The following is a 24,795-nucleotide window of genomic DNA, read 5'->3' as shown; positions in this document are numbered from 1 at the left end:
TTACGTAGTTTAGGCACATGTATGCCTGAGTCATCTTTGTGTTTATAGTTGCTGCTATTCACTACCTGGTAACAGGCATGCTGCCTACATTCTGGCTTCTTCTGTTCTTTTAAGATTAATGTATACAATGATGCAAACTACCATATGAAAAGAATAGAAGAGATGCTGGCAAGAGGTGATCTGAAATAAATTAGTTTTAGCACACACCTTATTGGCAGGCCACAGATGATTATTTTGTAACGTCTCTCGTGGCCTTCTTGTTTGTCTACATGCTATCTCCAGATCCTACTCTTTGAAAACACCTATTTTGTTCTGCACATATTTTATCTTTCTATTGTGGAGGACAAACTCTGAGATGAATACTGTGAATATGTATACATTGTCATGTACACCTGCAGAACTGTATTAATAAGTAATAAAAATAATAATTTATTATTAGATGATAAAGTTGGTAGAATAAAGATAACATAAAATATTATCCCGGTACTGGATATTGTGAGCTCAGGCCAGACACCTGCTTCAAAACCTTTGCAGAACTAAAGCACAAAAAGAGAACTGAAAAAGAACAAATGTTCCCTGCTAGAGATTCCCCTGGTGTTGAAGTGCAAAGTGCCCATCACAAGTAAAATGCCCTAAATAGATGAGATGTGCTGGAGGTGTGAGCAGAGGGCACTGTGCTTTGGCAATTGCAGGCTGGCAGATAGACCCTCGGGACCCATCACCAGCCGGCATACAGTAATGCAGTCCATCAGACAGAGACTGGCGTAGAACTGATCCCAGGAGTGGAGAGTTGTAAGTAGGTTCCTGGTGGGTCAAACTCTGGGCCATAATGGCGTTACACTTTTTCAGATAACATTTTATTTTATTTTACTTTAGCATTTTATTTTGGGTTCTTAATTACTTCATCTATATACCAGAAGGAAATACATCAAAGTCACGTATAAAACCATGTTATTTTTTATTTTACGTATTCTACAGCCCTGATACTTCTGTTATACTAGAAAAGCTAAAACATACACACAGCAAACTAATCTTTTCTCATCTCCCATAGCCTGACTGATGTAAACTACTTCTGATGAGGCAAAGGGAAGTTTTAAGATGCCTAGATTCTTAAATTACTGGCAGGGGCATTCTATTTTAAGGATTAATTGCATTTATTTAAACGGCTAAGAAAATGTACTCATGTTAAAATGTTGCCAAATTATCAGATATAAGTACATTTATTCACTAACGTGTAGAGCATGCAAGTACACATGAGAAAGAAAATATACCTGTGTAGTCACATTGAAGTCAGTTGGCCTAACCATGGGCGTGAAGTTAAGCATGTGTGTATTTATATGACTGCAGCCTAAGTGTAGAATTCACACTGATGCAGGACGAATTGTGCTGGAATTGTGCAAGAGAGGCAGACTGACTGCACAGGATGAATTTGTGCACCCCAGGCACCTTTACATTGGTTTCACAAAGATTAAGGCCAGAAGGGACTATGTAACTGTTTAGTTTGCCCAGTAACTTGGATTTGAACTGCTGTGTGCTAGAAGCATAAAACAGGAGAGATTGAGGTGCCATCAATGCCCTGATGCCCCTAAACTAGAAGGGAACTGATTAGGTGAGATATATACAGATGAACCTAGCAGACATTTCTTGTTCCATGCATCTAAGAGAGGTGAATTTGCAAGATCCCTGACAATTTGATCTGGATGCAAATTCCTTTTCAACCCCAAATATGGTGATCTGTTGGCTCTTGGGGCATGTGAGCCGAGATACACAAGTCGAGCTTTTAAGAAAGAGGATTTTCTGTGCTGCTTCAGAATATTCGTCCACTTTGTCTCCAGATGTGGCCACTCCCTGATTTTTCAGAGGAAGGCGTCTGCCTAGTTCTCACACCCCAAACACATTTGGCTAATTATGGTTTTGGGAAAAAATATCCTTCCTGACCCCTGCAGATAATTGACTGAAGCATAAGGTTTTATCATAATCATTGTCTTGAAGCAGAACTGAAAGTGTTTTGAGGAAGGTGAGAGTCATGCAGAGCTTTCTGTTCTTTCCAAAGCCTGTGAAGGATGGAATGAACAGGAGGATACATAGACTCTAAGGACAGAAAGGACCACTGTGACCATCCTGTGTGATTTCCTGCATACCCAGGCAGAATAATTTCCCAGATTATATCAATGATAGTGATTCCATCACCTCTCCTCATAAACTATTCAAAGTTTATGAATCCTCCCTGCTAGGAAATGACATTTTATTTCAAAGTTGATTTTATCTAAGTTTACCTTCTAGCCATTGGAACTTGGTCTACCTTTGTCACCAAGGCTATGTCTACACTACGGTAGACAGATATCTTCCAACAAAACTTCTGTTGACAGATTGCAGGCACACATGAAAGTGGATCACTCTATCGATCTGCTCTGTTGAAAGAGAGTGGTCAGACTGCCCGGTTGCTCTCTCAACAGAATGGCCAACCAGAAACACAGCAGACAGGGCTGCCTAGTGTTAATAAAGCCCCTCCCCCACTGGAACATCCACATTGGCTTTCTGTTGACAGATTCTGTCAAGAAAGGCACTCTGTCTCCTGGGGAAAAGGCAAAACTCTGTCAATGGAAGTGCTGGGGTAGATTTACTGTCAACAGAACGCATTTGTAATGTGGATGCTCCATGAGTTTTGTCAACAAAACTTCCAAGTGTAGATGTAGCCAGATAATAAAATAACCCTGATATCTTTTCCATGTCTTAGTACCTGCAACACAGTGATCAAAGTACACCCAAACTTCTCTTTGATAAACTGAATTTATCACATTTCTTTATCTTCAAGTTGTAAGTATTGTTTTCTGGATTCTAGAGCATTTTAAACTCTATTTGAACAGTTTGAACTCTATCTATACAATAAATACTCTGAATGAACTTTGGGGGGCAAGCTAGTGAAATGTAGGAAAGGCACTCTACAATCTGTGTTTATGAAGATCTAATTATTCTATGACACTGTGTAAGTGATTCAGAGGGGCTGTGGCCAGTTGTCCAGCTTATGGCATGGTGCCAAGTAAGGCTGAAGATTTCACTGTTACTACCTTACTCAGTATTAATATAAAGCTTAAATAAATGGTTGGTGCCATACATCTGTAACAGCCTGGATTCTGAATGTTGTTTGGATTGGTAAAGAAATAAATGTGAACATCTGCATTTCTTTTTACCTTGGTATATTATCATTCACGGTTGCACAGCCATACAGAAACACAATCACTCCAACGATGGAAGCTGGAATGAGCATTTGAGTATAAACTCCCAGCCAGGCAAAATACAGTCCAATCTTCTCGCCAAAGTATTTTCTGAAATACATTGAGGAAAACAACAGTGAAATATTTAACATATTTTAAAATACTGCATGGCTAAAATTATAAATCAGGGCAGTATTGAGCCAGAAGGAGAAAGGAAACTCTTGACTAGCTGGAATGCATTTCTCCTTGGAGGGTTCTTTTCTGCATGCCACTTGGAACGAATCCAGTGATGGAGGGACCAAGAAAGTCAGTTGTCCCTACTAGCCAAATTCTGGTGCTTTTCAGTGTGTCTAAGCTGATTTATCATGATTATAGCCTCATAAATGAGTATTTTACCTTTTTTGTATTGAACTTACTCCGTGGACCCTGAATCTCAACAATAGCAAACAAAACTGAACCTCGATAAAAAGAAAAAAAAGAAGAAATCTTGCATTCTTTTGTGCACTTTCAATTCCCATTGTAGCAAACAGGATTTTTGAATGTCCTAAGATTTGCTGGTGAACCCAAAAGAGAGCGTGAGGTGGATATTTAGAAAAAGAAAGCCTTGATTCTGGTACCATTGGAACTTTAAATTAGCCTTAACTACCAACTCAAATACATCTTCTGGTTTAAGTTTCTTGAATGGGATGCTGTAAACATACTGTCTGTTTTTCATCTGGACCCACCACTTTCTGGTTTGCATGCTATGTCAGTCCAAGGTCTGGTCTACACTAGCGATCAAAATGAAACACAGATATGCAATTCTAGCCATGCTATTTGCATAGCTAGAATTGATGTAGCAGGATTGACTTTGTACCCTGGTGTAGATCAGGGCTCTTTGGGCTTGCGCTGACGTCCCTTACTCCACACAGCAGCATGGAGTACAAGGGTCAACGGCTGAGCCCAGAGAGATCCATTTTGCCCTGTCTTCACTGACATGGCAAAAATCAAACTCCAGTAGATCAACTGCAGTGTGTTGAACCTGCATTAAGTATAGACATACGCGAACAGTCTATGTAAAAACTAAGCACAAGTAAGTAGGTGCTATCGATGCCTTTCCACAGTGCTTCTAGAAAGTGAAGAAACCTTTATGTTCTAGCCAGGGAATCAGCATATCTACTGGGTGCCTGGCCCTGACTCATCCCTAGCCAGCTCTGTGCCATTCTCTCAGCTTCAAGCTCAAGCTTCAAGCTCACAGATGGTTTCTGTCTTTCTGTTTCATTCTCATTCAAAGAGGACTTCCCACAACCAGTAGAACCGAGGCAGACAATCAGGCCTTATACCTGTAGCAAAGAACTAGCTTTATGAAACTTCTAAAATTCTTCATGGAAACAAGACATTTGGAATTCTCCTTACCTCACCAGGTCAATTGGCTGGTATTTATAAAAGACTCCATAGCTTGCCCATTCCTCGCACAGGAGCTGTAAATAAATCACTAATGAGACTTAAAACTAAGGCATACATAAATAAGCCTTTTCTTCTTTTTTCCCAACTCACTGCATAGTACAAGTGGCGTTCTGGTGTTATTCTTGTTGTGGCTGCACATACCGCAATCGACCAATACATGCATCTGCATTTAGCATTAAAAACAAGCCTGATGGTTTGGCACACTTCATACTACAATGATGAATTCTACTGCACTAAAAGCTCTCCACTAATGGATAGATGTAAAAATGGGAGGATAACTGATTTTATGATTTGTTGCAAATCATACATCAGTCAAGTCTTTAGCAGAACGGATAGGGATATGAAAGATGGTTGTTCTTAGTGATATTAGAGATACACCATGCTGGAATAAACTAGTTTGCTGTTGCTGCACTAATATTTTGCATGTGTAGAGAGGAAGTACATCAGAGTGTCCAAGAAAACAGCATTTAAGATCTTAAGAAGAACACTATAATTTCCACTCATTATTTTCCGTTAGGATTTGGTCCAAAGAAAATAAAGGTCACCATTAATGGCTCACAAAAGAAATTAAACACTCACAAAGCTAGGTTCATCTGAAAGCACTCAATTTATTACATAATTTACACTGTAAACAAAACTACACTTCTGAGATTTGATCTTCCTGACCCACTCCATTTCTGGAGAGATCAAGGTGGCACACTTAGATATTAACTGGCAATTTAACATATGTATTGCCATTCAAAACATTTTAAAAAGACGTATCTTACCACAGAGTATCAGTTTTGGTACAAAAATCTCACTGATTTCTGTGAAAGTTCTTCACACACAACCAGGAAAAACTGAGCAATTCCCATGATCTACCTGCAGTACAATGATAGTCTTGCTATTTTATTTTTTTAGCTTAATATAAACAATATAACAATGACCAATCCAAGCAAACAATAGCAGTGAATTGATCTGTTTGCTCTAATTGTAACCACTGTCTGCATTAAATCTTTTGGATTGTCAGTGGTAATGCATGAGTTGATTGCTAACAACAGATTTTTTTAACTGTAACCTTTGGTAAGAAAAAAGCCCAAACACACCAACAGATATATGTATGCAATGAATGAATGTCAAAAAGCTAAAAATGAAGACAGGATTTTGGTTTTCATCCAAAAATTGTGTTTTTTTCCCCAAAATTCTGACAGTTTCTGTGGAAGGCTAATATGTTTTGTAAAAATTTTCATATAGTCAGAAAGGCCAATATTCTGCTGAAAAACAGTTTTGATGGAAAATTTTCAACCAGCCCAATGCATTCATAAACTTTTAGAGGGCCACAACCTGCTTTCATTCTGCACATGCAACCTTCATTCAAAGCAATGGCAATTCTGTGGCAAAATTAATGGAAAAATACAGCTCCCAAACTGTTCATACGGCCATAAAGTGGGACTTCAAAAGTGCTTAAGAGACTTAGGTGCATACATAAGGACTTTTGAAAATCCCATCCACAGTGTACTTTAAAAAATACAGAATCTGAGAAGGAAATCAGGTAATTAGGTAAACTAACCAGGAAAAAAAAATAGAGCAAGACTGAGATGGACTACATGCCCATGTATAAGGGCCTGAAGACAAAGGGTGTTTTTCCTGGCAGGTATGTCCACACAGCCTCTTTACTGCTGGTCCCTGCCGTCTGCAGAGAGCAAGATCTCATGTAGCTATACTAATGAGCTGCGGGAGTATGCTAATAAGCAGCCATTTGCAATTGCGAGACTGCTCATTAGCATGGAGCTGCTGAGAGAGAAGCTCTGTGTAGACCCAGCCAAGAAGTTTTAAATTAATTGGCCTTAGGTGCAGATAAACCAATTTTAGATATTTTCTTCATAAAAAAATAGGTAATAAGAGGCTGACGTTTCCTAAACCAATAACTTATTTATATCATGATGCAGTGAAATCGGATATCCCAGCTGCTTACAATTTCACCATGAAGTAAAATAAAAAATTAATAAATAAATGAAAGACACATTTGCAGTCTAACTGCAGCCCAAATTCAGCAAGGAGATCATTTAAGGGTCATTATTCATACAGCAGTTTTTCAATTCTCTTGAAAAGTGATTACTAAAGTCTTCAAAGCTTGCCTGCTATATTTTACTCTTCTGTAAAGACGTTCAAGTCATTCTGCATCATTACATTTTTATCTATGTAAAAGAGGTGTAGTCAGTAACTACTAAGTGGTTGCATACTCTTCCTTTCTGAAACCCAAATAAAAAAATATTTATTGAATTGAGCTCCATAATAAGAATTGTCATTTGAGGAGCTGAAGGTTGAAAGTCAGGTCTGCCTTAATCTATTTTGTTTTAATCTTTAATTTATGTCTGTTCAGCAGTCTAGATTGTAATCTGGGTAACTTTACAGCAACCTTAAGAGGAATGAGAATATAAATGCTGACAGTTTTCCTATGGTGATGCAATGCACCATTATTATAATGTATACACATCCATGCTGTGTTTTATATTGGAGCAAATGTAACATTTAGAAGTGCTTCTACTATATAGCACTAGCTGCCTTTCCATGACACTGTCTGGAAAATCTTGCCAAGTGTCCAACTCCTAGCAGGTGATTTGTGAGGCTGATACTCTTGAGAACTTGCTGAATCTCATATATCAACTTACTTTTCTGTCGTTGAACTCAACATTTTCACCTTCATAGTCACCCTTTAAAAAAAGAAAATTTGTGTCATCCAATGAGTCACACCCAGAGCTGTTATGCATCTCAAATACCATGTAACCCACTAATGTAATACAGCTAGACCAGAAAGACAATTTATAAAATAACACTGGATTATACGGGTTCATTTCTCATGGCACACTTTGTCTTCTGTCATCAAGCACATTAAAAAAAGCAATGAAGTCGGTCACTAGGTGAAAGGAATAAATAACAAAGGTGGCCTAAAATGTCAAGGGGAATAATGTGATTACAGACAGTCCACATATGAGTGATATTTGAGATTTAGGTCATCCATTAGAAAAAGAGGAGACCACCTTGGAAGGTCCACCTATATCCAAACTATCCCAAAAGTTACGGATGACAAGGTTTGGAGCTTTGATTTGGAGCCATTTCTAAATATGATATGAACACAATTATGAAACAAATAAAATATACATATCAGTAACTATCAGTCTCTACATGTCTGGGGGTATGTCTTCACTACCTGGAAAATCAACAGGCTCAGTTTTCTGGGGTTCAATTTTTGTGCTCCTATTAGGGACATACAAAATTGAACTATTAGAGGTTGAGTTGATCCCTGTACTCCTCAATATCATGAGGAGTAAGGGAGGTCGACGGGCTAGTTTCTCCTGTCAACCTCCCTCTACAAGGACAGCTAGGTATGTCAACTGTAGATAAGTCAATTCCAGCTACACAATTGCTATATCTGGAATTGAGTACCTACAATCAACTTTAAGATCTAGTGTAAGCCTGGCCTAAGAAAGCACAATAAAACATTAGTATGCACATGAAGCAATTTTTTTATCATCTATTTGGACACCAAACACCAGATAGATAAAAAGATGGATTCTGATCTTGTTCACACCCATATAAACCAATGATAAACCCATTCAAATCAATGAAGTATCATTAGTTTTATATCCCTTGCAAATAAGAGGAATACGAGGTTCAAATGGCCTTTTCCACCACTGCATTACTTCACATTCACACAAAGGTCCTCACTGAATAGGTACATCAGGGACATCAAACACTGCTCTGTTGACAGTCATGAAGCCTCCATGGGAAGGTAACTCAAGTGTTTTATTGCCTTTCAGTTCTCAGTCTCTTGGGTGAGTGTGTCAGCTAATGCTAACTGTGGTGTATCCATCTGCCCACTTTGGTGATCCCCAACTCATTTAATATGGCCATCAGTTCAGAGGCTGAAATATCCGAGTCACTACCAACCTGATACAGATCTACACCAGTACACCGGGGTAAGAGACTCCCTATACAATGGCTTTCTGTCCTCTGCTCCTATCAGTCCCTACTGGAACTATAAATTAAAAGTATTTGTATAAATTAAAGAATTGGTTAGAGACAGGCTCTGGGTAATACCCACTGTCATGAAATACATCACTTTCAACTCCAGCACCTGTTTTAGAGTGTGATGTGTATTATTATTGTCTATAATTGTCTATTATAAAACTAATGATACTTCATTGATTTGAATCTAAACCACGGCAGGGACTGACACTCTGAGATTGATCCAACAGTGGTCAGTGTAGCGAGTCTAGTGAAGACCCAAACAATCACAGATCGCTCTCCCATTGACCATGTTACTGTACCCTGGATGAGAAGACTAAGGAAAGGCAACCCCCTGTAGTGTAGACTGGGGTGAGCAATCAGTGGCCACCAGAGTTGAACAATAAGGTTAGCCTATGGCAATATGCTGGCACTTTATCTGCCTGCCCACAGGTATGGCCATTTGCAGCTCCCATTAATCATGGATCACTGCTCCTGACCACTGGGAGTGGTAGAAAGTGGTGTACCAGTCCATGCTGCTTTCTGCAACTCCTACTGGACAAGAACAGTGATCCACAGCCAATGGGAGCTGTAAGCAGCTGCATATACAGACTGGTGGGTAAATAAAGTGACAGTAGCTCGCCAGAAGCTGACCCTGGTGAACTGCCTCCAGCTTATTGACCATCTCCGGTATAGACCCTGTGGTAACTTGAATTAAGGTGTGTCAACTTGAGCTACGTTATTCACATATCTGTAGTTGTGTACCTTAAGTCAACTTTCTGCTGTAGCATAGGTGTGGCCTCAGAGTATGTAGTTATTTCCCCATCCCCAATGGCAACCCATTATACATACAATCACTGTCATTTGCTATTTTTACATGGGGATGCCAGGGAGATTTAAACCAGGAAGCTAGCCACTGGGAGCCAAATATATTAATATGTTTCCTAGCCATTGTGCCAGAGTCCTTGGGTCCAGGAGGTCAAAACCAAGGAAAAATATTTCATGCCAAGCCACAGTAATAATTTCACTAGCTTTATATTAAAATAGCCTTTTGATGACCAGGGAACTAACTGGGCTGGTATTATTAAAAGATCACGCCACTGACAGGTGAAGACTGCACAAGGTGTGGAAATGTGTTATAAAAGCAGAGCAGGAAATTAAGCTTGTGAAATATGAAAGATGTTTGGGATGATGCCATTAATACATAACACACTCAGGATTTCTTGGTGTCAGATTGTAAAAATATAAAATATATTCTAAGATCACTTACATCATGCAAAGGATATGCAGCACTGTAAACTCCGTTGGCAAGCAGACTGGTGATTCCTTGAGAGACAAAGACATACTACAATAAACTCTTTCACATCTGGCATTCTATTATCCAGATGTCAGCTAACCAGCATTTTAACCATAAGTAAATTTTAGTTAGGTTTTCCATAACTATAGTATAGTGAAAGTAAATACGAATAAATACAGTAAAAGGCTGCATCTAGATTCTGTCCAGCTGCTGGCAGTATGATGCAAATGGGGACTCACGAAATTGAAAATGGCCTCTCATTTGTGTATTTGCATGGCTCGTTTGAATGTTTGCAGCAGAAAACATGCAGTATAGATTTGGTTCTGCTGGCAAAAACCCCTGATTTTTTTCAGGGGTAAGGGGCTGGCAACAGAGTAGGTTTTTGCTGACAGAACCATGTCTACGCTGCTTGTTTTCTGCTATGAATATGCAAATGAGTGGCAATTTGCAATTTCGTGAGCCCTCATTTGCATCATGCTGCCAGAAGCCACACTGAATCTAGACACAGCTATGCAGTATAAGTTTGTGTTGTACAATATGACTGTTGTTCGCAAATAAAGTACTCTGCATACATTTTTGTTTTTCTTAGTGTTATGCATTGCTAGGTATACCTTTCTATTCTCCAGACTACCTAAATATCTGGCAACCTCCTGGACCCAGGGCCGCCAGATGTGAAAGAGTTTACTGTAGGTAGTGATGTACAATGTAAAATTTGGATAGTCTCAAGTTAACATCCAAGACTTCCCTCAAAATAGCACTCACTGGGTTAGGTAATAAATCTTCTGCCATCTAATTCCTCTCCTAGTTTCATTTTCATTCATACAGATCATTAAATAGGATTAATTTTAGAAAATGGAAAACTGAAGAGCATAAAAGGAAGTCATATTTAAGAAAGAAGCATTAGGAGACAATGGACTTGAGAGCAGTCATTACAATAAATGACATTCTCTGAAAAGTCAGTCTGATTTGATGAGCAAGGCCACAGATTTTAGTGCTAAAGGCTGGATCATAAGAAGAATATGGCTGGAAATGATTGTGTAAGGGAACATACATACTAGGGTTGCCAACAGTCCCTTATTGCAATGGATGTCCCTTATTTTTAAAGTTATGTAGAACAAGGTCAGGAGTTTGTGTGTGCTGCAAAAAGCAGCAAGAAATATCTCTGTCAAATATAAATGAGTGCTGATTGTTATTACTATTAGTATTTATACTCATAATAATATTGGGAGGAGGGGCTGGGCAAGGATGCTAAAAATCAACTCTTTATTTTTGCAATAAAAACTTGGCAATCCGAATATATATGCACTCATCCTACACTCCAAGTGCTTCAGATTGGTTAGCGAAGTTGTAGGGAAAGCCTTTGCAAAGCCCTTGGTATATTACTTACCATATTTACCACATTTCCATCTTTTATTTAAAAGGGTAGAGTCCGTCTCTCTTTCCTCTCCTTTCCCTGTTTACACATGTGTCTATTAGTTACATGCATGAGTCTTAAAGCAGTTAATGCTGCATCTATAATGTGTGGGGTGAGGGAGCTCTGTGGAGTTCATCCTCTGCTTCTGGAGAGTGATCTCATTCTTTGACTTCAGCATAAATTAAGATGTGAGGACGTAATAGGATACATTATATATGTAGGTGGAATTGTGCAATGGGTGAAGAATGCACTTAGAACTCTTTTCTTGCTACAGAATTCCAAAGACTGCTTAGCAGTACACAGATTCTTGGAGGCTACAGTATATAATTTATAGATACTGTCTGTTTTATTATAGCTGTTGGCATTAATATAGATACTTCCTAATATGGATTTTCTACAAGTCTTTAACTGGGTCTTGTTACCCCCTGAAGATATGTTGGGTGACTCTACTGTGTTGACTTTTAAGATCACATCCATGCTTGGTGTATACTGACATTGCTACATATATTTCAATTGAGCTAAACTGCTTATCAACAGATAAAAATTGGGCCAAAGTGTTTAATAAGCATTTCAGAATATTACAAAAAGAGTCCTGAAATGATATGTTGTGGTTTGTCCTATGTAGACATTTGTTTATTGATTCTTTACTCACATAATAGCACCAGTCTGGATGTAGAGAAATATAAGGCATATCTATACCAGCGGTTCCCAACTATAGAGTTGGCCTCTTAAGGAAGGCATGGAAGTGTGTCCAGAGAGGTGGGAACTCTGCTTTTTTTTTTTTTTTTTTTTTTTTTTAAAAGAGCCCTGGTACCAGCCCCAGGGTGGCTGGGGCCCAGGCAAAAGGGAGGCAGAGACAAAAGGGACATCTAGGTTTGGGTTCTCCTCCTCATCAGCTCTCGCCTGGAGGCAATGGGGCTTTGGCTGTCAGTCCCACAGTGGAAGCAGCAGTGCAGAAGTGTGGCTGGCAATGGTTTACTAAGCCTTCTGTGAAAAGGAATAAAGACTAATATCCTTTTGCACGTTGCTGTGCTTATTTCTGTGCTGCTGTTGGCTCAGTGCTGCCTTTAGAGCTGGGTGTCCAGCCACTGCCACTACTCTCTGCCCTGCCTTCACAGCTGGGTGGTGCTATATGTACTTGGGGGCAGCATAAATGGCTACAGACACAGAGTAGGAGGCATGATCTAATATGTTTGAGAGCCATTGGTCTACACTACCGTGTGGGCCCAGGTACTGACACATGCCTAAACCCCTTTACCATGGATGGCCATGGGTATGCTCTGGAATGTGGACATACCCTATGAGTGGGAACATGAACAGTGCATTTTTTGGTGCCACAGACATTTTAAAAAAAACAACAACAGTATTTACTAACTCGTTAAGGCCATGATCCTACAAAGCAATAATTAACTGCTGGAGGAGTTCCTGAGTGTCCTCAGTCTTCAAGAGGTGCTCAGCACCCTTCAAGACTATGTTTCCAAAACAAAAAAACAAAAAAACAAACCAAAAAAAAAAAAACAAAAAACCACGAATCTTTGCACTATCTTCAGTTAGAAATGGATAGAACGCAGGTAAATGACACTGATATTGATTGCATTGCTGAAGAATTGAGCGCCCACCTACTGCTTATTGACATGAAAAGTTTTGGAGTGTAGTTTGCCCGGTTTCAGGAGCCTGCACTAACAAAACACAGAAGACTGTTTCTTGGACAGCTGTGTTATTCCTCCTTGGCAAAGTTCAGAGGCAATCACTTCCAAAATGTCCCCGTGCTACAAGTGTTTGTTCAAATCTGTTCCAAAATAGTTTTTAATTATATAATCAGAGGGGTAGCCGAGTTACTCTGTATCTTCAAAAACAACAAGAAGTCAGTGTTACCTTATAGACTAACAGATATTTTGGAGCATAAGCTTCTGATGAAGCAGGTCTTTGCCCATGAAAGCTTATGCTCCAAAATATCTGTTAGTCTATAAGGTGTCACAGGACTTCTCATTTTTAATTATATAATTACCAAACATAAAAAGTCAGATGGCACTACACTGATTTATATTGACTGATTATGCAGAGCAATCACCTCTTCAGCTCATGCACTCCATGTGGTTTTTTCATGCCCACATCTAAGGAAGGAGAGAGACCAAAATGTGGACAAGATCTTTTCCTTCATTTAATTAGCTGTTAGCATGTTCTCTGTTTCTAACTAGCAAAGTGAAGAAAGTAGCCACCTCAAGGACTAGATTCTTCTTTGAGCCGTGGGACTTTCCGCCTTCCTGAGAACAAGTTTCTTATTTTAGCTATGATACCAATCCAGCAGCAGCTTTGAAATGGGAGGGAGACTCCTGAATCTGCATTTCTTACATTACAGGAACAGAGCCTGGCTGCACTCATAGTAATCTTAAGGCATATAAAGGCTCATCACCTGTGAACTGTATGTTGTGACTTAAACTGCAAATACAGAGTATACAAAGCACTTCTGGCTTAATCATCCTCTTGTTATTTGAGGTATTTCTTAACAGCATTTTTTGTCAATATTTGTCATAGCTACTTGTGGTTTGAGTTTCCATACTTGCATTTAACTACCTGTGGACAAGTGAGTGCTTTAACAGTTGCTAATAGTTATAGAACATTTTTTTCCCCATTTGATTGTTTTTCTTCCATGGCATACCAGGTCTGGAGATGACTGGACTGAAAGAAATTTAGCTTTTAACCACTTGTGATTTGTTTCATTGTAAGGTATCAGTGCTACACTTTAGTGGATTCCTAAGTACCATAATCAGAGTTAAAAAGACTAAACAGAGCTGAAGAGTGGGATACATGGTCAGTAGGTCTTTATCAGGGTGAGCTGATTTTTATTTCTCCCTGTTTAATGAATTCAGCAGCTGGATCAGTTCCGAAGGCTGAAATCTCACATCCACAGGCAGCATTAGTGTAAGCTTCTGCATACTACTTCGCCACTTTGTCACTGAACTGGACAGACTACCTCTACAGATAAGGGATTAATTTACCCCCATGCCCACTCCTGTGCATAGCCTCTACGCTGAGTTAGTCAAGAATGCCAATAAATGCTAAGTATGGTGGAAGTTTCAAAGCCTCATAAATGTGACCATTTCTCACAAACCCTTAAAGGGCCATCAGATAATAATTTTAAGTGACTAATGAAGTGCACTGGATTTATATGGTTGAATCTAGAGTGTGATCCAGAAGCTGCTGAAGTCCATGAAAAAGTTAAGTGATGAGTATGGGCAGGATTGAACCCCTGGTGAGCAGGAAATGTTCACAAGTTATTAGTGCCTGGGCCACATACTTTATACTACCATCCAGTCCCTTTGTGAATGACCTCTTTCTGCATGAAAATACTTATCTTGTTTTACAGTTTGCTTCAAAGTCGGATCATAAAACTGGCTGACAGTAATAGATCTACATCTTTGCAGGTGAACAATGTTGCAGACGAAATATAAATCATAAATACAATAACTAAACTAAATGAACTTAAATCAAAATATGGAGGGAAAAAAAACCAAAACCAAAAACAAAGCAGAAACACCCCTCTCCCTCCAAACCATCCCTTCAGTTATCATTTGCAAATATTTTTGACACCTGAAAATGATGTTGATCTCAAACCTAAATACAATTCCTTACCCATGCTGTACTTGGCTTTCGTACATGTTGTTCTTTTCAATATTTCATAAACCTATGTTAGCAAAATGAAAGAAAAGAAAGGGTCATTTGAGATACTGCCAGTGAGCACAACTGTGTAAACAAATCTTTTCAAGAGAAAAAGTTATTGGCACAATGGTGCCATTGATCACAGCTAGTATATCAGTGTTAGTGTTTTAAGGTTGTTGAACTTTGATATTTTCATATACAGTATCTGTAGAAAGGAAATACAACCCCTAATACTGAACTTCCAGTTAGTGATTTTATTTGTTTGAAGGGAAGGGGGTTAGATTTAACTGTTCACTGTGATAAAGATTTTATTCATGGGCGCCACAAGAAGAACAATAGAACCCAGATTAAGGACATTTTTATACAAGATTCTTGTGTTCTACTAAACAGGGGTATAGAACTAGAGGCTCAGCTGGTGTACATTGATATGGCTTCATTGACTAAACTGGAGCTATGCATATTTCACCACATGGGTATCTGGCCCATTAGACTGAGGCAAAACCCCAAGTGCTCATCATTTTGCCAATCATTAGGCTACACGATAAAATAACTTGACACTAGTATTTCCTAGGTAACATGCCTACAGTGGCCCAAGTGGCCTAGATTTATTTTTTAGTTTATTGTCAAGCATGTTTGTATGTTTCACCAAGCAGCTTGAGCGGCTGAACATTCGCCCCTGTTGTATCGGAAAGAGATGCGCTGAAATTTGACCTTTTGACCTCTATGTACAGTCCCAGTGCCAGTGACACTTTTAAAACCACTAATAGTCATACTTACAATAGCCTTACCATTTAGAGGGTAGCATTAGCTGGTCTTTTGTTAATCCACAGGTGGCATGGCTTTGAGCAAGCTCTTGGCTGCGTGTGGGAGGAGGGAAGGACTGAGCTCCCACATTGCATGCTGATGAAAATCAGCTTGTGTGCGGCTGTTGGCAACTGTGCTGGGGACTGCTGACCCCTACACCAGGCCAACCTTCCCTTCATCTCTCGTTCTGCCTTAAATCTTACTGTTTGTACTCTCGTAACTGTACTGGTCCCAGGATACAAGAAGTTAAATGTGGGTGAGGTTATAATTTTTACTGGACCAGCTTTGGTAAGTGTAACAGGCAAGCTCTTCTGTTTCTGGAGTGTCTTTTTCTACCAGCACAGGTTGGTCCAATGAAAGTTATAACCACACCCACTTTATTATACTTAAATATTATTATGACTTAATGTGGCTGAGCTCTTGCGCTTATTCTCACATTTTGCTACTTGGCAGAGCTGAGGGGTTGTTATAGAAATCAGCTCAATTGTCTCACATATTTACTAATGGTTAATTATACTGTATGTTATACGATATAATAGTCTTATCTAGATTTATCAGCAAACAACACAATTCTTCGCAAGATACATGCATTAGCTTCTCAAGAGACTGTTAGATCTTATTGTCTTTATCCTTGTCCTGTGCCCAAATCTTTAACCCTTTGTTTTTTGCTTAATTTAGGGCTACATTGTCCCTAGTGCCCCCATCTCCCTTTACCTGACATAGTCATGTGGCATATGCGCGTGTGTGTGTACATGCACATGGATCCCCTATAGCTCACGGAGATGCTCAGGCACTGTACAGCAGATGAGCAAGGAAACAAGTGGGCAGAAAGTTAGAGGAGCTGCAGTGGAATCATTCCTCTATTATTACTTGCACTGAGGTTCCACATGAGATTGGCACTCTATTATTATTATCTTTATTCTTGTAGTGCATAAGGAGCCTAAGGAATACCAGAACTGCACTGTGAAAATATGGCAAAGGACATCCTGCCCAGAAAAAGTGACAAGATAAATGGACAAGACACACAAAAGATGGGAAGAAACAGAGAAGTAAATTTACTTGTTCGTGGTCACATCACAGATCAGCAACAGAGCCTGGAATACAGCTCAGGTTTCCTGACGCCACAGCTAGGACTCCATACACTTCACAACATTACCTCAGACATGCCTTAGGCCCAATTTAGCCCTGCTTCGATTGCAGGGATTATGCTTTTATTTGCTTTGCACATCGGTGGCACAGGACAATGAAGAAATAATAACAGTTCTTCAGAACAAGTGCTGTCTCTCACCAGCAGAAGCTGGACCAATACGGGACCTTGCTCATCTTTCCGCAGTACAGTATCTCACTGCCTCCCTGCTGCCAGAGAGAGACTTTCCTTGCTGCAGGGTACAGCTCCAGCTATTATTGAACCATCTGGCATGTTGGAAGCAACAAGGAAAGGCACCCCATTACCTTCTCGATCCCAGAGCCTTTCACTGCCATGTGTAGCAAAGCACTGCAGTGATAAAGTATGGACAAACCTTCCTTTCACTGTGGCATCTTCCTACGTGTGTAGTGCCTGTACTCTGCAGGCCATTGCCAGGGTAGACAGAGCCTAACAGACTCAAAATGGAGTTATTGTGCAAAAAAGACGCACTGTTAATCTCATACAATATTTTTTTATACACTAGAATTGTCCCTGGAAATTCTTGATTTTGTTATTTAAATATTTGCTATCACTGACAGTTAGTCACATGTGGTACTGAGAATTTGGATTAAACCGAGCAAAGAAGCACTTAAAACCCACATAACTATGGGACTACCCCTTCTGTAAATGATTAAAAAATATAATACTTACTATTGTACTTCTAGTTTTGCTGTCAAAAAAGGACTCTTTGTCAGACAAATCAAATCTGTTAAGACAATGAAAAGGAGAAAAAAAAAGCTGCCTATTATTTTCTATACTTGGTGATTTCTTTTCATTTATCTTGGAGATACAGTTGAGCAGTAACACTCACTGATTGTGCTGTGTTATTACTAACAAATATAAATTGAATTTAATCGAATAGCTTTTTGAAAAGAAACATCCCTCCCAAATTCCCCTATTTATGGTGTCAACATTCAATTGATTCTATAAATTCATAGATTTTAAGGCCAAAAGGGACCCCTCTATAATCTTTTCTGACTTGCTGCATAACACTGACTTAGCATTTCACCCACTGATTTTTTGATTTAGCCAAGAGTTGTTAAGTTAGCAGTGCTGGGCCAGCTTTTACCCTTTTTATTCTGTAATTACTCTAAAAGAAGTTTCATGGGGTGTGGGTGGGGAGTGAGATTAGTTTTGGAGTACGATTCTTCTCAATCTGAGTGCAAATAACTAAATCTGACCCTTTGTGATACTTGGACATCAGATTATTTTATTGGATGAATAACCTTTATGGTATAAATTCACATATCTGGTCAATTTCTACACATCTGGGCACATATTAAAGGTGACATGTACTCTGCAAGCACATTACATGTGCCCATATTCTGCATGATGTCATCCTAGCACACAGCTCCCTTTTATGTTCCGTATCCCCCAAAGGTAGAAATAAATGTTTGTGGAAAGACTGTGCTTGATATTGGTGACTGCCTATGGGTATACACATGACCATGCCTCTTATCTCAGGGTTACTTCTTTAAACCTCTTTGCTCCAGAGGGATAGCTCAGTGGTTAGCTCGTTGGCCTTATAAATGCAGGGTTGTAAGTTGAAACCTAGAGGGGGCCTTTCAAGGTTCTGGGGCAGATTAGATTAATTTACATATTTTTATCTATCTATCTATATATAATGTTAGGTCCTACTGTGACGGCAGGGGATTGGACTTGATGACCTCTCAAGGTCCCCTCCAGCATTATGAGCTGAGACATCATGAGGACCTGGATGGGCTTTCTAGAAGAGACATAACTTGTGCTAGACTCTTCTTTTCCCAGTTTTCTTGATATGCTTGTATATACAATTTCAATTATTCTTGAAATCATATAATGGGCCCCAACCTGTTTCTGTTGAAATCAATAGCAAAACTCCAATTTCAAGGAGAGCCAAACGAGGCCATCTCCTTGTTGCTGGTACACAACATATGTATTATCTGCCCATATAATATTAAGGAGGCTCTCAGTTATGTTTATCAACCTACATTCTTAACTACAAAATTTACTGAACACGACATTTTCGAGGTGAAAAGGACTACAGTAAAACCATAAGCATTATGATATAAATTTAAAATATGGTGAAAAGGCATATTTATTATTCTGTTCAGGCTGTTGCTGCATATAATATACGATAGTAAAAATGAACACAAATGCCACATAGGGCCTTAAAGAGCCCAATTCCAGCACAGTGAATTAGATTAGACTTAATTTATGAAAAGGGAGAGTAACCATTTTAACGTTCATTAGCTGCTGATGCACCTATTCGTTCTTGTCTCTCAAGTGTTATTGCAAATGCCGGCTCCTCTTAATACAAATGGCTAATTTAGATTAAGCTTTCACTTACAGGTGTTGTTTCTCCCGGGAGAAGGGGTAGGAGAGGCGTTTCATGGTCTGTGGTTTGTGTTCTGCTACTTTTGGCTGGATAGGTTCTGTTATTTTTTGAATTACAGAATTAATTTTTTTCAAAAGCCCATGTGCTTGATTTATCTGATACATCTAAGAAGAAAGAGAACGATTAATACAATATCACTCTCAGATTATTCATAAAAGATAATGAAGTACAAGGAGTAAAACCATCATTTAAATAAAAACGAGAGGTACCATGGCACCTTATCGACTGAGATTTTTTTGGAGCATAAGCTTTCATGGGCAAAGATCCATTTCATCTGTGGGTCTGACAAAGTGGGTCTTTGCCCATGAAAGGTTATGGTCCAAAAAATCTGTTAGTCTATAAGGTGCCACCGGACTTCTCGCTGTTTTTGCAGATACAGACTAACACAGCCACCCCTCTGATACTTATCCCTTACATAAATACACTCGTGAAGACCAGTGCACTGTTTCTTTACCTTCTTTAAAAGGGTTGTGAAAGGGGCAAACTGAAGCAAACTAGGGCTGCTTCTCCGCTCTCACTCTCCTGTTGGAGGGGGCATGGTAATGAGGCAATTTGAAGCAGGCTAATGAGGCGCTAAGGTGCATATTAGGCACCTCATTAGCATAATGGTGGCCACCCGAATTCCAAAGTCCAGACTTTGAATTGCAGATTGATAATGTAGATGGGGGCAGCTTCGAAATAAGCGCCCCACTTTGATTTTCCCTCACTCCCACAAAACCAGATCAGAGTAAGGGAATGTGGAAGTGGGACACTTATTTTGAAGCTGCCCCCATCTTCACTGCCAATCTGCAATTCGAAGTCTGCACTTCAAAATTTGCATGGTCACCATTATGCTAAAGAGGTGCTGAATATGCACATTAGCCACTCGTTAGCCTGCTTTGAATTGCCTTAATACAATGCCCCACTGATGGAAGGATTCATATAGAAATGGATTCCTTCCTCTGAGTTCCAAGAACTGCTGAGCGCAAGCATGCTTCTGATCTCCATGGTAGCCAGAGAATGCCCTGCATTGGCTTCTGGCATGCCCCCCTTCCACTGTGGAACTACTTTTCATCAGAGCAGTAAGAGTAATTTGGCCTTTTGGTACCAAACAAGTGCTAAAGTTACATAGGAATTGTATTAGAAGACAAAAAAGAAAACAATGACCTTCACAGCCTGAGCCACAATATTCTACTCTAAATCCAGATGCAAGGGGCCTGCAGCATCTAGATAAAGGAGTTTGGTTTGAGCTCACTGCTATGTGTGGCCAAGTGAAAATTAATTCCTCACTTCTTCTAGGTCCAAGTAATGACTGGACTATGTCTGAAAGCTTAGAAACCTCTTTTTCTCTCCCTTGACAAAAATGCTCTTTCCTGTGTCATACAACAGCTCCCAGGAGCTTAATAGCCTTACAAAAACCAGGAAATGGAATTACAATAAATAAAGTGATAACTGGGCTAGGATGCCACTAATACAATACTTAAAGCGATAGTTTAATTTTAGTTTTACTTGCAGTAAATTATTTTGGGCTTTGAGGCTGGTTTTCGTTCCATTAGAGACTTCCTTCTCTGCAGTTTCTGGAACCTGCACTTAGGATGTCATTAAATATTAATCCACTTCTAAATTATGTTCACTGAAAAGGTACAACTACATAGTAAAGATTACTTAAATTTTGGTTTCCAGAGAAAACACATTCTCACTTTTATAATGACACTTTAGATATTCTGAAGTGTAATTATTCTAAGCTGTAATTAATCCAGACTCTGCAAACACTCATGCGCATGGTTACTTTTATGCATACAAGTAATTTCTGAGCTCTGTGGGACCACTTGTGTGCAAAATGCTACTTCTACACGTGGGTTCTGGATTGAGGCTTTCTTGGGGTAAGTGGAAAATAAGTCCTCCATCATGTACATTTAAGAATTCATTATCAGCTAACATTACGTAGTACCCAGAGGCACCGAGACCTCATCTGGGGTGAGTGAAGTCTCTGCTCTACAGCCTTAGCTGAGAGACAGCTGCCCTTTAGCTCATGTGGTAGAGTGCAGGGCTTTCAACTCTTTGCTTGCAGGTTCTATCCCTGGGGCTGGCAACCTGGGTCTGTGAGCATTATAATTACTGAACGTACAAAATCCTAAAAAAGCTCATTTGTATGATGTGAAGAAATGATCCAGGAACTCTTGATATTTGTTCCTAGGTATCATCATGATTCTTCCTGTAGCATTTGGCAAGTTAGTTAGCCACTTCTCAAATTCCTTATGAGTAAAAGACAATTAAAAATACTTATCTCCCTTGACATGGTGTTCTGAGGATTAGTTAATTCTCGTGAAGTGCTGGGAGGACCTTACAGATGTATGGGGTGTAAACTGTATATGTGGAGGGAAAGAAAACCATCCACTAACCTTTTTTGTAGGCATCTTGAGTTTCAGAAATTCTGCCTCCCGGCACAAAACATTCCAAGGTGCGTGTATTTTTACAAATCCAACCCCATGTATTTTAGTCTAAAAAGGAAGAAAGACAATAATTTTGGTGAAAAAGAATACAATGCTATTTTCCCTCCAGTTTCATACATATTGAGGGATCAAATAATCCACAATAGACAACATTATACATCTTATCTGTTTAAAACAAAACAGAGGTCTAAATAGCTATGATAAAGTCATTGAACAAATCATCTGATTTTCTGTTCAAAAGGTGCTCACCCCACAAAACGTGAAACTTGGCTGTCCTCCAACAGAATAATTATTCCAAGGTAGAATAACGATCTTAAAGTGAGAAAATAAGTGTTTGTAAAATAAAGGGCATTTGCTATGGACAAGGAAAATATACCTAGGCTGTGTCTACGCTAGTTCCCAACTTCAAAGGGAGCATGGTAAGTAGGGTGTCGGGAGATTACTAATGAAGTGCTGCGTGTGCCCCAGTGATTCAAATTTGAATGAGACTAGAGTGAGTCTAAACTGCAACTAAAAACTCACAGCAGGTTCATGTGTGTTTAGTTGGGTTTATAGGGCTCAGGCTAAGAGCTACTAACTGCAATTTAGAATGTTTGGGTCCAGGATGAAGCCTGAATTCTAGGTCACTGAAGGATCGGAGAGATGTAGACCTATCCAACAGCGCCTGAGCCTGTGAGGTTTTGAGTATCTTGTGTCAGGTATTAAATGGATTATTTTAAATGGAGCTGAGGCTCATCAGCAACATCTCAAGAACCTCTAAGGCTCAGAAGCACAGACTTGTCATAAGAAAGAGGCAAAAATGCATCATCCACAGTGCTAGTGTCTACATCTGAGTTTAAATGGTAATCTTTTACACTAATGCTACACAAAGATTTATAAGAAAATGTACAATTTTTTCATATACTGATCCAGATTCTTCCATGCAATAGGGAAATTTTATATTGCATGGCTGACATGAAGCTGCCCTAAAGCCAGCCTAGCAAACTATGCGAAGATCACTTCAGTGCAGAGGGAACCTCAGTGGGCAGAGAGTTGGCATTACGGTTGTTATGATGATTCTCTTCCCAGATGCTAACATACAGGCATGGAGTTGGCTGTCTCTGCTGATTCATCTAAAGAATCTGGATTCATTCATCCTTTATATTATGAAACTTATTTTCAAAAGACACATTTGCTCTCAGTTGTGTTTTCTTCACTATCCCCAGTAGTGACTGAGCTTCTGAGCAAGTCCATGCTTGCTGTATCTGAGCTTCCTTTGCAGAGAGCAAATAACTAGCAGCCATGTAGCACCTTAGAGACTAACAATTCATTAGGTCATGATCGCACATGGGTAAGACCTCTTCAACCATTTGGTATTTTCTAAGGTGTTACAAGACTGCTTGTTATTTATTTGTGAAGCTACAAACACAGCTACCCGTCTGAGATCATTTATGCAGAGGGCAGAATATAACTGCAAAGACAAACTGACAGGGCATACCAATATGTTGCACAAAATTAGACTGTTGATGCTTGATTCGGGGCACATTGCTAGCCTTAAAAATCAGCAGTTAGCATTAAGAGGAAGCCACAGAGCTCCCCGTCAGATATAGGCTATAGGAATTGTTTCCATCTATTTTTTGCTTTCCTTTGGCAGCCAAGTTTACACATAATATTCAGCTCTTCAGATATTTTTGAATCGTGTAATCTAAGAGCTGCGGAGCAGATTTGGCTTCCTTGTTTATGTGCCTACTTGCCACATCCGTGGCCTGCTCACAAACTAAGGAGCTTTCACATGAACAGTTGTATTATCTATTTGTAAAGGCAAATAAATCTATAGAGCATCTCAAAGCCAGCAGTACAGGTTCTGTATTTGAAGCACCTTCAAGAACATAACTATGCCCCTTATAACACCAAAAGCAAGGAAGAACATGGGGTGAGTCCATGCTTTTGAAAATATATCTTGCAAAGATGACAGATAACATTGGTCCTTTTTGTTGCCACGTGCAATGGATTGCTGGAAACTCCAAGGCTACATCTACACGAGAAGCCTCTGTCTACAGATAAAAACAGATTGAAAGAGCAATCCGCGCTGTCGACAGACAGCAGCCAGACTGCCTGTCCCTCTCTCGACAGAATGGCCAACCAGCAGCTTTGCAAACAGGGCTGCCTGGTGAACCAGAAGCCCTGTCTATTGACAACAGGGCTCCAGAGCATCTACATGGCTATTTTGTTAACAGAACACCATTGACAGAGGTGTTATACCTGAATGGAGAGCGGTACAACGCTTCTAGTGGATGTGCCAGGTTTTGTCAAACTGTTAAAGCGCATTTTGCATGTAGATGCTCTGCAGTTTTTCCTGACAAAAGCCCAGTTTTGCCATGAAAAGCCACTTGGGTAGACATGGCCCAAATGTACACAAGAAAATGAAATGCTTTCCTTCTCATTCCCCTCAAATTAGAGTGCTATCTAGCTGCCTACATGCCACTGAGAAGGGGAATCCTATGAAGATGTGGAACTAGCAAAAGAGGAGAGCCTGATTTTCCACCACTCACAGCCAAACTCTACCCTAGGTCAAATGCACATACATTTAAATGTACATTATATTTTGACAAAGGGGAGTCCTGTGACACCTTAAAGACTAACTCATTTATTTGGATATAAGCTTTAGTGGACAAAAGCCCACTTCATCAGATGCATATCGGCTCATGAAAGCTTACGTCCAAACAAATCTTTTAGTCTTTAAGATTGCACATGACTCCTGTTTGAGGGGTAGTCATGTTAGTCTCTACCTGTCAAAACAGATTATATTGTAACAGTGATTTTCTCCCCTTTAAGTATTAGAGTGAACGATTCCCATCATTCATCAGTTCAACAGGCTATTCAAGTTAAAATGAAGTATAGTTTTAGACAGCAAAATACTTGAATTTTGGCTTTATTTTTCCATTGTTGCTGCTATACTTGCTTATGCAAGTATAAGAGCTTGTTTTCAGTACTCTGC

At 39.5% G+C, this 24,795-nt stretch overlaps 1 protein-coding gene across 3 annotated transcripts in view; it reads right to left on the bottom strand.

Moving 5' to 3' along the window:
- Window positions 1–24,795, bottom strand: part of ANO1 (anoctamin 1) — a 108,667-nt gene that overhangs the window by 38,976 nt on the left and 44,896 nt on the right. For all 3 annotated transcript variants that reach the window (XM_074997449.1, XM_074997450.1, XM_074997448.1), the window contains 8 exons: window positions 21,768–21,866; window positions 19,339–19,490; window positions 17,661–17,715; window positions 14,993–15,044; window positions 9,919–9,974; window positions 7,313–7,354; window positions 4,611–4,675; window positions 3,192–3,326 (listed from right to left, as the gene is read on the bottom strand). In XM_074997449.1, the coding sequence (XP_074853550.1) occupies window positions 3,192–3,326; window positions 4,611–4,675; window positions 7,313–7,354; window positions 9,919–9,974; window positions 14,993–15,044; window positions 17,661–17,715; window positions 19,339–19,490; window positions 21,768–21,866 (656 nt within the window). The remainder of the gene's footprint in view (window positions 1–3,191; window positions 3,327–4,610; window positions 4,676–7,312; window positions 7,355–9,918; window positions 9,975–14,992; window positions 15,045–17,660; window positions 17,716–19,338; window positions 19,491–21,767; window positions 21,867–24,795) is intronic.

This window comes from Carettochelys insculpta, chromosome 6 (genome assembly GCF_033958435.1).
Source record: "Carettochelys insculpta isolate YL-2023 chromosome 6, ASM3395843v1, whole genome shotgun sequence".
Taxonomy (NCBI): domain Eukaryota; kingdom Metazoa; phylum Chordata; order Testudines; family Carettochelyidae; genus Carettochelys; species Carettochelys insculpta.
The sequence above is the reverse complement of the archived record's forward strand: the minus strand, read 5'-3'. Positions and strand labels throughout refer to the sequence as shown.